A 14,720-nucleotide genomic window follows, 5' to 3' on the forward strand; every position below is an offset into this window, starting at 1 on the left:
AACATGTGAATTTTAGAGGTGACACAATTCACTGCATAGCAGTTCTTTGTCTTTCTCAAGCACTGCAAGCTCGTTCCTACCTCAGGACTGTTTCCTAAGCTTTCCTATGGTTGTTTCTTGGCCAAACTCCTCTCCCTTGGGTCTCAAAAACTTACCACCTCCTCAGAGAAGTCCTTCCTTGACCATCCCCATCAAACTAACTATGACATTTCAACTTGTTTGTTGCTTTTATTATGGAAAAATTGATAATATGGTAAAATGTTCAGAGTACTGTATACTTTGAGAGCTTTGACAAATGTGTATATTCCCCCACCAGCCCAATCAAAATACAGAACATTTTTATCATCGCCCAGAACATTTCCATGCCCTTTCTTTCAGCTAGTCTTCACCCTCCCATGGGCCATATCTACCAGTCTAGTTCTTCCTGTTCTTGAACTTCACAGAAATGGAATTCTTCAGAATGTATTACTTTGTCCTGACTTCTCTCACTCTATATTCATATATAATGATGCATATACCAGCATCTTACCCTTTTTTTACTACTGAGTACTACTCCAATTTATAAATCTAATACTACTTGTTTATTCTTGATCCTATTGTTGGAAATTTTGGTGGTTGTCACTTTGGAGCTATCATTTTAATTTTTTGAGAGGGGGAACTTTTCTTTGGTTGATGGTGGTTTTAGGAATCAATGAAATGACTCCGAATCTGCAAGGATCTGCATGAGGTTGCTTAATTTTTTAAATTTCTTAAGGTATACAATATAATGACATTCATTATTGGAAATTTGCACCTTTACATAATCCATCTTGGTTCTTATTTTTCCCCCTTTCCCTGCCCTCCCTTCAACCCCTCCATCCCTCCCTATTTACAAAGACTTTGCTTCCATTTTTTCATTTTCTCATATTAATTCCATTTCCTTCTTTCCTTTCCCCTACCCCTCCCACTTCCCCTTCCCCTTTGCCCCTTTTCTTCCTATTTCACATTATCTATTATACCAAATCCCTCTAACTTCTTTCCTATTCACATCATAGGTGACTGGAAAAATGCCCCTAAAACTCCTCCAGCCCGTGCCTTCTGTTTCACTTCGGTTTCCCATCTGTTGTGGTTTGGATCAAAATTGTCTTCCAAAAGGCTCATGTGTTAAGATGTAGGGCTTTGGGGAGGTGATTAGATGGGGGAGAATTAACTCATCAGTGCATCAACCCATTAATAGGTTCATAGCTATTCTGCTGTGATTGAGGAAGTAGGTCACCAGGGGTGTGACCTAGAAGAGTATATCCTGTCCCCAGCCCCCTCCCACTTTCTGGGTCTTTCTGCTCGCTCTGCTTCCTGGCTGCCAGGAAGTGAGCAGCTTTCCCTCTCTAGGTCCTTCCACCATTGGAGCCAGCCCATCATGGACTGAAATCTCTGAAACCATGAGCCAAAATCAATCATTCCTTCGTTAAATTGTGTATGTATGTCAGATATTTTATCTTAGCAATAAAAAGCTGACTAATATACCATCCCTACTTCCTGCTCTCCTTCACACAAGCCAGAGATTCTATTTGGCAAAGCATGGGCCCTCCTTACAAGGGGAGAAGTTGACCAGGACCAAGCCATCATTCTCTGTGTGGACAGAGTGCTGGCAGTGCTCCACCTTCATTCTAGTTCGTGTGCAGAGGAAACATCCTGTAGGACACTCAGGAAGGTCAAAGTGTTAACGGTAGTTATTTCTGGCAGTTGGATTAGAGTGGATTTTAATTTTCTTTGTTTTACTTATCTGTGTTTTCTGATTTTTTTTTACCATGAATAGACATTCCTTGATTAATTTTTTAGATTTTTTTCTTGAACTACATCTTGATTGCTTTATTTTAAAAAGAGCTTAAAAAATTCCCCAGTACTTTTCAAGAGTATAAGTTTGGAAAAGCAAGTATGTTACCTTCCAAGTTAAGCTTAAAAATACAGCCTCTACCCCAGATCTAGCCTCAGACATTCTACCCAAACCAATCACCAGCCAGCACTGGGAGGTTTTGCTCAGGTCTCCCTAAGCAAAAGTGTTTTCAGCAATGTGCTAGTGAAGAAAAAGGACTTAAGACATGTTAAACCAGAGCACATGGCTACTTATCTGACAATGGATATGAGGGGCTGAGAGACTGAGTGAGCTAAGACAGGCAGGAAATCCCACACAGGGCCAGCCCATCACAGGACTTCCGGTAGATGTGAGAATCTACTGTGTGAACTGCTTTGGCTTCAGCTTGGGGCTAGGCCCTGCTTTGGGGCTATGAATACAGTGATCCTACCCTAAAGGAGCTCCTAATCTATGCCAGGAGTCAAATAACAACAATTGCAGCTAGCATTTATCAAAAGCTCGTGTGCCATATAGACTTCTGAGAGCTATGTATTTATATATTGATACTATTCAGCTTTATAGTCATCTCTGAGGCAGCCTGTCTCAATAATTATCTTATCTTTTGTCCTCCTGGTCATAGAAATTTGTTCATCTCTCAGTCAGAGCCCAGAACTGTGGTGTGGTAATGGATCTGTTACCTATGTACAGTGGATATGCCTAGGTGTTAGAATTAAATTTTCTGCCAACTCTGCCAATTATGGGCAGTATATTTGATCTTTCAATGCCTCATTTTCTTCATCTGTAAAATAGAACTAACCATACTTGTTAATATTGCCTCATAGGTTATTGTAAGGATAAAAACAGCTGGGCGTGGTGGCACACACCTGTAATCCCAGCATACAGAAGGCTGAGGCAAAAGGATCAACAAAAGTTCACAGCCAGCCTAGTGGGCTACATAGTGAGTTCAAGGCCAGCCTGAACTACATAGCATGACCCTGTCTCAAAAAACAAAACAAAAAAGGTTTTAAAACTCAATATGTACAAAGCTCTTAGATCAGTGTCTGGTATGTGGGTTATAGGCCAGCTGATATCATTTTTGTTGCTATTTCTGTCCTCCCTTAAGAGCTCCTTCCAGCTAGGACACAGCATTATTCATTGTTATATTCATAACACCAACCCAGAACCCAGCATACAGTTGAGACCAATAATTGTGTGTAAGTGAAAGAGAAAATTTATTAATCATATGTTACAAGCATGGAGGGAGGTGAGTGCTTTTGCTTCATGAGTGGGCATCAGATTACTCCAAGGGTGATGATAATGGAGGAGTATGACACTTCCTAGGGCAGATAGAGTTAAAGGAATAGCGAATATTAGACCATAGTTTAACTCTCCATTTAGGAGAAGCCTGAGGCTTAGGGAATTCGTGCAACTTGCTTGTGGTTGGTTGGGCAGCTCATTAGCATTGGAGGGGATATGTTCAGGAAAGTGGGCCTTTTAACCTCAAATTCACTCCATGGAGAACTGGACAGAATGTTCTATTTCAGGCCAAGTTCACAAAGTTGTATTGAATGCCAAGTGCCTTATGCTAGGCTCACAGAAACAGAGGTGTGTTGGACTCAGGGAGGGTCTAGTTTGGGACAATGCGAACATTAAGCAAATCCAGTGGGATGAGAGGAAGCTCAGGGCATAATGAGAGCTGATTGTCTTTCCATCTATAGCTATCAAGAGACTGAAAACCAGTCTGAGAACTGGGAAAACAAGAGTTCTTTAGAATATGGCTTAACAAACCTATTGAGGTCATTCTTGAGTTATTGCTCTGGACCCTCCAGTTAAAGGGAGCTCCCCATGCAGAATGGAAATCCTGTGGGGAGAGGTAGAGGTTAATTTCTACTGGGGGTGTTATGGGTGGCTGGCATTGGGAACCTGGAGAAAATATTTCAACATCCCCTACAAAGTAATGCCTCTCCATGCCCTCCCCACAGAACAGCCCCATTCCAGGGGTCCTGGGGGAGTGGGAGAGCAGGGAGATGTTGCTATGAACCACACTTTTGCCCTGCCTAAGGCACAACTATAAATTCACATGAAAATAGATCTACCAATATGGCTGGAAATGCATGGTACAGCTCAGGGGTGGGAAATTCATAACTCAGTTCACCCTGGTGCCATTAACCGCCCACCTGGCAGTAGTTTAGCACTGAGCATCCATTATGTATTAGTGAGATTGAGGATGTAGGAGGAAGGGCCGTGTGTGGGTAGCAATCCAGCATTAGTGAGGAAGTACAGTAGAGCAGGATGTGCTCGGCACAGGAGCTAGGACCTCTGGCCTCCATCACTGAACCTCTCTGGGTGACTTTGGGCAAGTCATTTAACTTCTCTGGCTTTGATTTCCTCATCTGTAAAGTGGGGCTTGAATTAAATCATCTCCTAAAGTTCGTCAGGCTCTGAATTCAATTCAGAATTCTCTATGCACTATGGAAAAACTTGCAAAAGTTGCATCCCTATCCTAGAAGGTATAGCCAGGCAAAATCTCAACAAGCAGATTGCCAGCCTTCACAGAACACATTTCCCAAGCTGTGATCATAAGCCTTTCCCTAAAGACCCCCTAACAGAAGAGTCCCAATTCGTCTCCCAGCTCAGGGTTTGGGGAAATGCTATCAGGCATGACACATCTTTGAATTTTTTGTTACCTGGAGGGTAATTTCACATTCTACTTCATAATCTATCCTTGCTTGTGTTAATATAAAAATAGAATTTTAAATTACTGTAGATGTTGGTAAATCTAGATTTGAAGGTTGATAGAGAACCTTACTTTTCATTTGAACTATAGCCAAGTGCTAACCCTGGATGATAAGATTACAGGAAATGTTTAATTCCTTGTTTGTATTTTCAATCTGTTCTCTGACTTAAAACTAAAGAAAAGTAAATACATATTTAAAAATGAAATATATCATAGTTTCGACCTTCATGTGTAATATTTGAGGGAAGGACTTCCCCATATGAATGAGTTCCCTAATGGTATTTTCTTGCTTTGCTCATTTAGATATCCAAGTCCTTTAGACATAGCAATCATAAAAGAATATGTGCATCTGAATATGTGTGTTTGAATGATGATGATGACAGCAACTATCATCACTGTGCTTTTACCCTGTGCTAGCGTTATATATCCTTATATGTACATTTGTCTAATCCTTAGTAAATCCTTTGAGGCAGTGTGATCCTCATTTTACCACTGAAGTCACTGATACACCAAACAGATGATTGGAACATCTTTAATGCCCCCTCTTTTAGCCTCTTAGCTCACCCCTAAGACCTGGCTCTTGCTGTGGCAGCTGCTACAGAGCAGCTGACTGTTGTCACCTGTGGAGTTCCTCTCTCATGAGGATTTGTGCATTCTCGAACCCTGAGATTGTGTACAGCCAGTGTGGTAGAAAGAACACCCACAGGAAGCCCAGCCAACAGTGGCAGGGAGGCCTCAAAACAAAGAGCAGACACTAAATAAACCTTTATCAGGAGGCCTTGAAGAGTAGCAGGCAGTCACTGCCTCCTGCTTCTAATGTTGGTGAAGTTCCAGCTCTCTGCCCACCTGATACTGCAGCCAGTCCCTTAATGAGAGGGTCAGTGGGGGAAAGGCAGGAGAATGTTCTACATCACTGAATCTCAAACTGGAACAGCCATCAGAATCTCCCAGAGAGCTTCTTAAAACACAGGGGCCCCACCCCGGAGCTTCTGATTCATTGTGCACCACTTTTTTTTTCACTCTGATAAATGGCATCAGGTAACTACCAATTCTCTAACCAATGGCAGCATGCAGAACCACTTGAAGAGTTTATCCAAAGTCTAAAGTACCGTCTCCCTGGGTGTAGACTACAGGCTGCTCCAGATTCTCATACTCAAAGCATAAAAGAGTATAGAATTTATATATATTTATATATATAATATATATATGTGTGTGTGTGTACCAATACCCCACAATGAATATACTCATTGTTTCAAAAACATATACTAATAAAATTTTTTTTTAATTTTAGAGAATACCATTAATTTCATCCATGAAACCCATTTCTCATTATTATGCTAATTAGCAAAGTCTGTGTCTAGCTGTGGATACTGATGTGTACAGTGGTGACTGGAGTGTGACCTTTCTTACATAATGCTGGCTGATAACCCCTATCCTGTGACTTCCTGGTTAGACACCTAGGATAGAATTTCAATTAGCACGGACTTATAATCAACCTGGTGAATATTTTAGAGTAAATTATAGGCAATCTTCATGGGAAAAAACTTAATTAACAAATCCTTGGGCTTTGTTTGGTCCCACAGACCGAGCCTGAAATCATAGAGGAAACCAACGTGGATCGAGTTCACGATCCCCGGGGCTACACCAGGTCCCGGCCAGTGAAAGGCCACTCTGAGACCTCCACACTGAGCTCGCAGCCGTCCATCGACGAGGTGAGGCAGCAGATGCACATGCTGCTCGAGGAGGCCTTCAGCCTGGCGTCCGCCGGCCATGCTGGCCAGAGCCGCCACCAGGAGGCCTATGGCTCCACACAGCACCTGCCCTACTCCGAGGTGGTGACCAGTGCCCCAGGGACCATGACGAGGCCCAGGGCGGGTGTGCAGTGGGTGCCAACCTACCGCCCAGAAATGTACCAGTACAGTCTGCCCCGGCCGGTAAGTCCGATGTCCCTCTTGCCTGTCATCGTCAGCCAGCCCTGGCCAATGGGTCCAACAAGGGACTCAAAGCAGGGACTTCTAATGATGAACTACCTTGGGAGTTGGAGACACACTTTGCTGCTCTCATGCTTTCCTTCATGCATGACACAGCCTTTTATTCCTGGGGGCAAAACATGCAAGAACCTCTTATGGCCAGAAGTGGTGTGGTACATGTCTGTCCCAGCAGTTGGAAGACCAAGGCAGAATGGCAAGTTCTAATCCTGCCTAGGCAACTTAGTGAGACCCTGTCTCAACATAAAGAAAATTTTAAAAGAGTTTGGATTGTAGCTCAGTGTGAAGGCCCTGGGCAGTACAGAAGAAAAAGAAAGAGTGGGGATGTAGCTCAGTGCTAGAGCACCCGCAGTACCACAAGGGAAAGAAAGCCTTTATGTTCAACCATAATACATATTAGAATTAATTTTATTTTCTACTGACCTCCCTGAAAAGGGCTGACCCCATTCTTCATTCAAGAAGAATGCCAGGTAAACAGTAAATGCTAGTTCATTAGTAGAAATTGCTTCCATGATTTCAAATAACAATTTTAATTAGTTTGCATTTTGTTCATCACTGTAGCATGTACCTGTATCTTTTTCAGATGACAAGCATAGTTATACAAACCATAGACCATACTAGATGGAGCTTGCATATATAGATTCAGCCCTTCTGATAACCCATGCCCTATCCCAGGGCTTACTCCTAAACAGAGGTTTGTAGATTGTTATTGTGATATGTCACTACTCAATAAGTGAGTACCAGTACTCAATAAGTGAGTGTTTTACCAGTCCTGGTACTGATCTAAGCATTACTTGTATGTTACTTATTCAGTGTTTACTTTCAACAAGCCCCTGAGACAAGTACTAGTTTTATCTCTAGTTTACAGATGAGAAAACTGAGAATATACAACTTGTTCAAGGACAGCCAGGAGGAGACAGAGTTAGGACCCAAGGCCAGGAAGTATGGCACCAGAAACTAAGTTTTAACCAGGATATCTTATGTGTTATTGTATTGTCTCTGCTCTTTATTATTTACTTCATTTGCAGTAGATTATTTGGGGGCACCTGTGGGCCTGCACTCCTGCCCACTAAGTACACACTATTCTGGGACTTAATATTTACTGTGGTGCTGTGTAAGTATGCAGCCTGCACACCAGACCCAGATTTCTTATTGTCCCTTTGCTCCACATTGCTCCTTCTGGGCCACTGAGATGTCTCCCCACAACGCTGCTCTCTGAGTCATGCCTCCTTCTCCATGAAGGTTTTGTCTCTCCCCTAAGCTTCCTCTCCCCACACCATTTCTGGTTGATTAGCCAAAGAGCCCAAAGTTCGTTGCAAATTGGGGCTCTAGGGGAGACACAGGTGGCTCTCCTTGGGGCTATCATCAGTACAAGGCTTTGTCCTTAGGTTGGCAGGTTTAGAGTTTCTATCTTGTGTCTTTCTCCAAGGGGATCAGATCCCAGGAATCTGACATGCTGATTAAGCTCCCAACTGCTTTATTATTCAGAATATGAATTTACCAACCTTCAGTGAGTATTGGGTGGCCAAGTGACAGGGTGATCTTCCCAGAACACCTATGCTTGCCCGTCTGTGTGCTCCTTCACTAAGTACTATAAATACCAGTTTGGGGAAAATGAGACAGTAGAAGAACTAGTTGTTTTAAAGACATCTTCTCACTTTGTCATATGCAATTCCAGAGAGGACAAGCAATAAAGCAAATAAACACAAGACATCTGTTTTTAATCCTGTTTTCTGAAATATAAGTGGAATACAAAGACCAAATTCTTTTTTTTCCTTTCTTTTGTGGTGCTAGAGATCAAACCCACAACCTCATGCATGCTAGACAAGTGCTCTACCACTGAGCTATGCCCCCAGCCCTCAAAGAAGAATTGCATGTGTACAGCACATGTTGTCTATCCATTCATCTGTCAGTGGGCACTTGGTGTGGTTCCACCTTTTGGCCATCGTGAATGGCATTTCTGTGAATTCCACTGTACAAATCTCTCTTCAAGTCCTTGCTTTCCATTCTTTTGTGTGTACACCCAGGAGTAGAATTACTGGGTCATATGGAATTCTATTTGTAATTTTTGAAGAACTGCCCTACTATTTCCCATAGTGGCTGCATCATTTTATATTCCCACCAGAGGTGCCCAAGAGTCCCAGTTTCTCCACATCTTCACCAACACATGCTATTTGCTGGCCTTTTGGCAGTATCAGTTTTAATGAGTGTGAGATGATATCTCACTGTAGTTTTGACTTGCAATTCCTTAATCATTAGTGATACTCTGCACCTTTCCATGTACTTGTTAGCCATTCATGTTCCTTCTTAACACAATTTTTAAGGCAAAATAGACTTGGGGAAAATGATTACATCTCAGGAATACAAGTTTTCCTTCACCATCAGAGAATTTTGGTGGGTGCTTTTGAAAAGCACTGCATTACCAAAGAATGTCAACAATTCTGAGGTTACTACTGGCCACATTCCCATCAGTCTGGATCTAAGCACCCCCTTTTCCCAGAAAGTTAGAAAAATTCTCACTCACCCTTCAAACCTGTCATCTTAAGTGCTTTCCCATGACAATCATGTTACAATTTTCAAGATTACAGTGTTCTACTAATTGCACATTACATCGGCATCTGGCTTTAGGAAAGAGGGAATTTCCTCTCTGAGATTTAGCACACACCTTAATCTTACCATGTTTATATCCTCCTCTTAGGCTGCTTTCCTCTGGGAACAGTCACCATATCCATTCATTACCACTGACTTCCATCATGTTGCCTCATTCATCCCAGTATAGATAGGATGCTCATGTCCTTAAACTTACTGTTTCCCCCACTCCAAGGTAGGATGATGCTCACCAGCTGAAAGGCCTTAGTGACTGCAGCTCTGAACCTCACACCCCTCTGCATAAAGTGGTGATGACAGAGAGCAGTGGAGAGGACAAAATGATAATTCCTGTAAATGCTTAGCCTGGTCCTGGCACCCACTAACCACCCAACACTTCTTGGCTGACATTAGTCACAGTGCTGGGTATCATACCCGGCAGGGAAATTTACTCAACAAATGGTCTTTATTGTTATCAAATTATTCCTTTCTTTTCATTAGGCCCACTAGTTATATTTCTTTCCCACTGATGATTCTGAGACCACAGCTCCTGATCCTACTCTGTTACATTCTTTTAAGACCATGTACTTACATCCCAACTCAAGGTCCCAGAGAAACTTTCTTTCTATTTGAAGGTAATTCTCAAGAACAGTGGGGTTCTTCTGGCTGGAGGCCAGATTCTGGGAAAGCTTGATGAGGTCTGGAGTTAGGTCAAAGAGAAAAGTTTAGACAACCAGGACGTCTTCCAAACAGTGATAGGTGAGAAGATGCCGTATCTCCCAACCATTACACATCAATTTGGTAAACCTCTTTAAAAAATTCAGTGTGAGACATATGAGAACTCAGATGGTTTTGTTTGTTATAATTTTGGGGGTTGGCAGCTATGCCAAGTGGACAAAAACACCTGCTTTAGGGCTGGGGATTTAGCTCAGTGGTTCTGCTGCCTGGCTCGAAAGCGCAAGGTCCTGAGTTCAATCTGTGGTACCAAAAAAAAAATCTGCATTATATATTTTAAAACAAAGCCATCTAAAATAGAAATGAACTGAGTTGAGATGTAACACAATAGAGAGATGAACAATCCAACGAGAACAATATTAAAGCCATTCTTTTGTTATTAAGGTTTCCTTTTCCACTAATAACACATGAGGTCGAATTTCCAGGAAAGGAGAAAATAACTAACAATACACAGTGGGAATGATGATTCTTAACCCAAGCTCTCACAGAGCTCCTTTGTGCTAGGATAATGTGAAAATCACTAGAAAAGGTGGCAATTTAGATTGATAACTGTGATTACTTTTTGTCTTCCAAAAGGGAAGTGCTTCAACCTCTGCTAGGGCATAATTGAAAGCCAGTGACTTTAAATGCACTGGGCCAGCCTCATGGCATTTATAACATGGGAAACATTACTGCCGATAGTTGGGGAGTTCTGCACTGCAGTTCAAGAGACTTTCATCATATTTTACCCCTTGAATCTCTGAAGAAATTGCACTCAACATCTAAATGACCAATCCAATTTTGCTAGCAGCCATGATGAGTGTATGCCAAGTAGAATGAAAACATCCTACAGCCTTCCTGTTGGAGACAGAATAGGGAATTCCAAAAAAGACTATAATATCTTCCCCACTAGATTCTTTATAGGTGGAATTAACAGTGACAACAATAATAACAATTGCCATTTATTAATTGGTATTATTTACTGCACACCATGCAAAGTACTATGTAGATGTGATCTCTTCTAATTCAACAACCATCCTATGAGGTCAGTACTATTGTCCCCAAGACCCAGTGAGGAAGCTGAGGCTTAGGGAAGTGAAGAAACTTGCCCAGGTTTAGACAATCGTCCCTTAGTATCCATGGAGGACTGGTTCCAGGAACCCCCACCCCCTTAAGGATGCCAAAATCCTTGGATGCTCAAGTCCTTCATATAAAATAGCATAGTATTTGCATATAACCTTCACACATTCTTCTGTATACTTTAAGTTATCTCTAGATTATATACAATACCTAATACAATGTAAATGCTGTATTAGTAGTTGTTGTCTTGTATTGTTTAGGGAAGAATGACAAGAAAAATATCTGTATGTGTTCGGTACAGAGGCAACTTTCCCCCCTAAATATTTTTCTTCTTCAATTGATTGAATTTTCAGATGCTAAACCCACAGATTCAGAGGGCCAACTGTACAACTATAAGTGGCATACCTGGTGTTAGAACATAGACATGTCTAAGATCGAAGCCCATACTCTTTCCATCCCTTGGCCAGAGTGACTTATCAGGATGTTTTTCAGACTCTGATGGAACTTGAACATCCAGAACTTTGGCATATGATTTTCTTAAAAAGGAGCTGACCCAGTGTAGGGGAGTTATGTCCATTCCTGTTACTAGCCTAGTAAAGGGGACATCTCTCTGAGGGTAAAGTTGGGCTTTTACAGTCTTTTCCCACCTATTCCCTTAAAAAGAAAACCACCATCTCCCCCAAACTTTTGTTAATGATGAAACATGCAGGCATATCAGGTGGTATGGGTTTGCATCCACCCCAGCACCCAGATTCAAGACATGTTACATTGTTTATGTTTCTCCAAACCACATTTGAATCTGTCCCGAGCCTTCATCTGGCTAGGTGGGTTAGAAATTCAGAGGGGGAGATCCACACTAGTCACTGCTGATTATCACTGTCCATGTCTTGGGAATCTTTGAAGATAGGACACTCTGCCATACCTGGCCTGACTGGCATGGGGTTCATTGGGGATTACCCCAAGAGACCACCCCTGAAAACCAACTGAACACCTTTTATTTGGCAAATGTTCACTCCACTAAATTTAGCCAACCTTTAGAGTGATTGGACCCCCCCAGTTCATACAGGAAGGCTGCATGGGAAGAGAGAGTGGGAAGTCTGGAGAATACTTTTCTCAGCCCACAAACTCAGGTGTGCAAGAAAAGTAATTGTTCTTCTGGAATTTTCTCAGCTCAGATGCTTCACTCTATTTTCTGGATACTTGCATGGTGCGAAGCATGGGGGTGGGGCTGAGGAGGAGGAGGCTTCAGTGTCTGGTCCCAGTTTTCCTCCTCTACTTGCTTTGTCTGGCATCCCTGAGTGATTTTTGACCCCATATCGCTATATCCTCATCCTCCTCATAAGCCTTCACCTGAACCCTTCCTCCCCATCTCTGGCCTGATTGAGTGTGCTGCTGTTGGCTTGCGTCCCTTCAAAACACACATACACTCCTTCCTGCCCCTCTTCCCTCTCTAGCAGCTTCCTCATCTCTCTTTGCTGACACCAGACTGTCCCAGGCACTTGTATCACTCTTATACCAGCCTTCTCTTCTGTCCTTTACCCTGCAGAGGAATGGGAGATCCCATGTTGTTGCAGATTCCTGGGCTTTCTGGAAGGAGGACACAGATTGCTTGCTTTCAGATTCCAGTCTTAATGGGATTTAGGGTCTGTCCTCCATCCCTTCATCTGAAGTGACACAGGACACAGCCCTTTTCAGGAACCATCAAGGTCTTTGCTCTCTGGCCTCTCCTCCAGCTCTCCTCCCCATTCTCTCCAGAGGGTGTTTACCAAATCCAAGGGCAGAGTCATCTAAAACCCTTATCTCTTCCAAATCTTTTGTTTGTGCCATCAACCTTAGACCCTGATGCTTTAGGACTTATATTGCTGTCAGTAAGAACCCTTGGTTCTTGACATTCAGTAGCTTTGGCATTTGAAGCTCCAATAAGAATAGATATTGTCCATCTTCAGCCTACTTAAGGGACCTTCCTTCCTTGGGGCAAGAAGAGAAAATATTCTGGTTGCTTGGAGCAAGGAACAGAACCTAGACTTAACTGTGAAGGGAAAAAAATCTTGATTATTTCAGTTATTACATCAGAAGGAAGGAAATACTATTTATTGAATACTTAATGTGTCCCAAATATTGCTATTATGGTTTGGGTCTAGATGTCCCCTCAAAGCCTCATGTGGTCATAGGTGGGGCTTTTTCAGAGGTTGCTGAATCTACAGTGTGTGATGCTAGGATGATATCCGTCCAGTGATGGGTTTGGCAATGTGCTAATCCCAGTAGCCTGGATACAACATAAGGGACAGAAAGAGGTTTGTCCTGTCCCTGGTTGCTTTTGCTGTTTTCTGCCTACCATGATGCCCCTCTGCCAAGCCACCATGCCTTAGAGCCAGCCAATTATGGACTGAAACCTTCATGGACTGTGAGCTAAATATACCTTTTCACCTTTAACTTTGAGTGTCAGGTATTTTATCTCACCAATGAGAGAAAAGTAACTAAGAGCCCAGCACCAAGGAGCAGAGGTGCCCCCACCACAGAAGAGGTGAACATTCTGGGCCACCATACCACTGCCTCCAATGTCAAGGAGCAAGCTGCCACCAGCGCAGAGGAGGTAAACCTTCCACGGTGCCTTATAACTGGCCCCAACACTGAGGAGGTGAGCCACACGGGCACCAGCAGCACACATCCCAACCCCCTGCGCCCCCCCATGAAATGAGAAGACACTTAAACAAGTCTCAGAACCAGACTCACAGATCACCTAAAGCAACCCCAAAGAGAAATGAGATGGAAAAATCTGACACTCCACCACCTGGACTCCATGAACTAGCAACAAAAGAGGATCTGGAACAAATGAAATCAGAAATAATTTCTCAGATAACAGCAGAGATTGTGCCCACAGTTCAAGACATGATTAATAAATCTAGAGAGGACATAGATTAAAAAAAAAAAGAGGAGCTGAGGAACACAATGGAATCAAACATAGGAAACAAATGGAATCCATAAAACAGCTGAAAACAGATTTCCAGCAGATGAAAAACTCCATTGAAAGTTTACACAGCAGAATGAGCCAATGTGAGGAAAGAATTTCAGATATAGACGATAAGATTGCAATTAGTGACTAGGAAAAGAAAAATTTATTAAAAATAGTAAGAGACCATGAGAAATCAATCCAGCAGTTACTAGATGATGTAAGAGGAATAAAAAAAACACTGATCGTAGTCAATGAAGAAACAAGAGAGAGTTCAGACGATATAAAAAAAACTGTTCACAGAATTGATGGCAGAAAACTTCCCAAGCGGGGGAAAAGAACTTGACATACACATAAGTGAGCCATATAGGACTCCCAACTAGCCATGATCAAAAAAATCTACATAGGCACATAACTGTTAAGATTCCAGATACCCAACAGAAGAACAAAATTCTGCAAGCAGTTAGAGAAAAGAATCAAATCACATACAAAGGGAAGCCCATCGGAATCACAACAGACTTCTCAACACAAACCCTCAAGGCAAGAAGGGCTTAGAGTGACATATTTCAAGCCCTAAAGGAAAACAGCGTCCAACCCAGATTGATGTACCCTGCAAAACTATCTTTCAAAATTAATGGAGAAGGCCAGGGATTTAGCTCAGTGGTTCTGCTGCCTGCCTCAAAAGCGCAAGGTCCCAAGTTTGATCCCCATTACCAAAAAAAAAAAATTTGAAGGAGAAAAAAGATACTTTCATGAAAAAGAGCCCCTGAGGAACTTCATGAATACCAAACCAGCACTCCAAAAAATTTTAGACAATATCTTAGGAAAAGACAA

General features: G+C 42.3%; 1 protein-coding gene across 7 annotated transcripts in view; it reads left to right on the forward strand.

Annotated features, from left to right (window-relative positions):
- Positions 1-14,720, forward strand: part of Kiaa1549l (KIAA1549 like) — a 287,464-nt gene that overhangs the window by 244,069 nt on the left and 28,675 nt on the right. For all 7 annotated transcript variants that reach the window (XM_087205545.1, XM_021264381.2, XM_087205546.1 and 4 more), the window contains one exon: positions 6,152-6,502. In XM_087205545.1, the coding sequence (XP_087061671.1) occupies positions 6,152-6,502 (351 nt within the window). The remainder of the gene's footprint in view (positions 1-6,151; positions 6,503-14,720) is intronic.

The sequence above is a fragment of the Heterocephalus glaber genome, unplaced genomic scaffold (genome assembly GCF_053883595.1).
Source record: "Heterocephalus glaber isolate CG9 unplaced genomic scaffold, H.glaber_assembly_v1.0 deba00000594, whole genome shotgun sequence".
In the NCBI taxonomy this organism is placed as follows: domain Eukaryota; kingdom Metazoa; phylum Chordata; class Mammalia; order Rodentia; family Bathyergidae; genus Heterocephalus; species Heterocephalus glaber.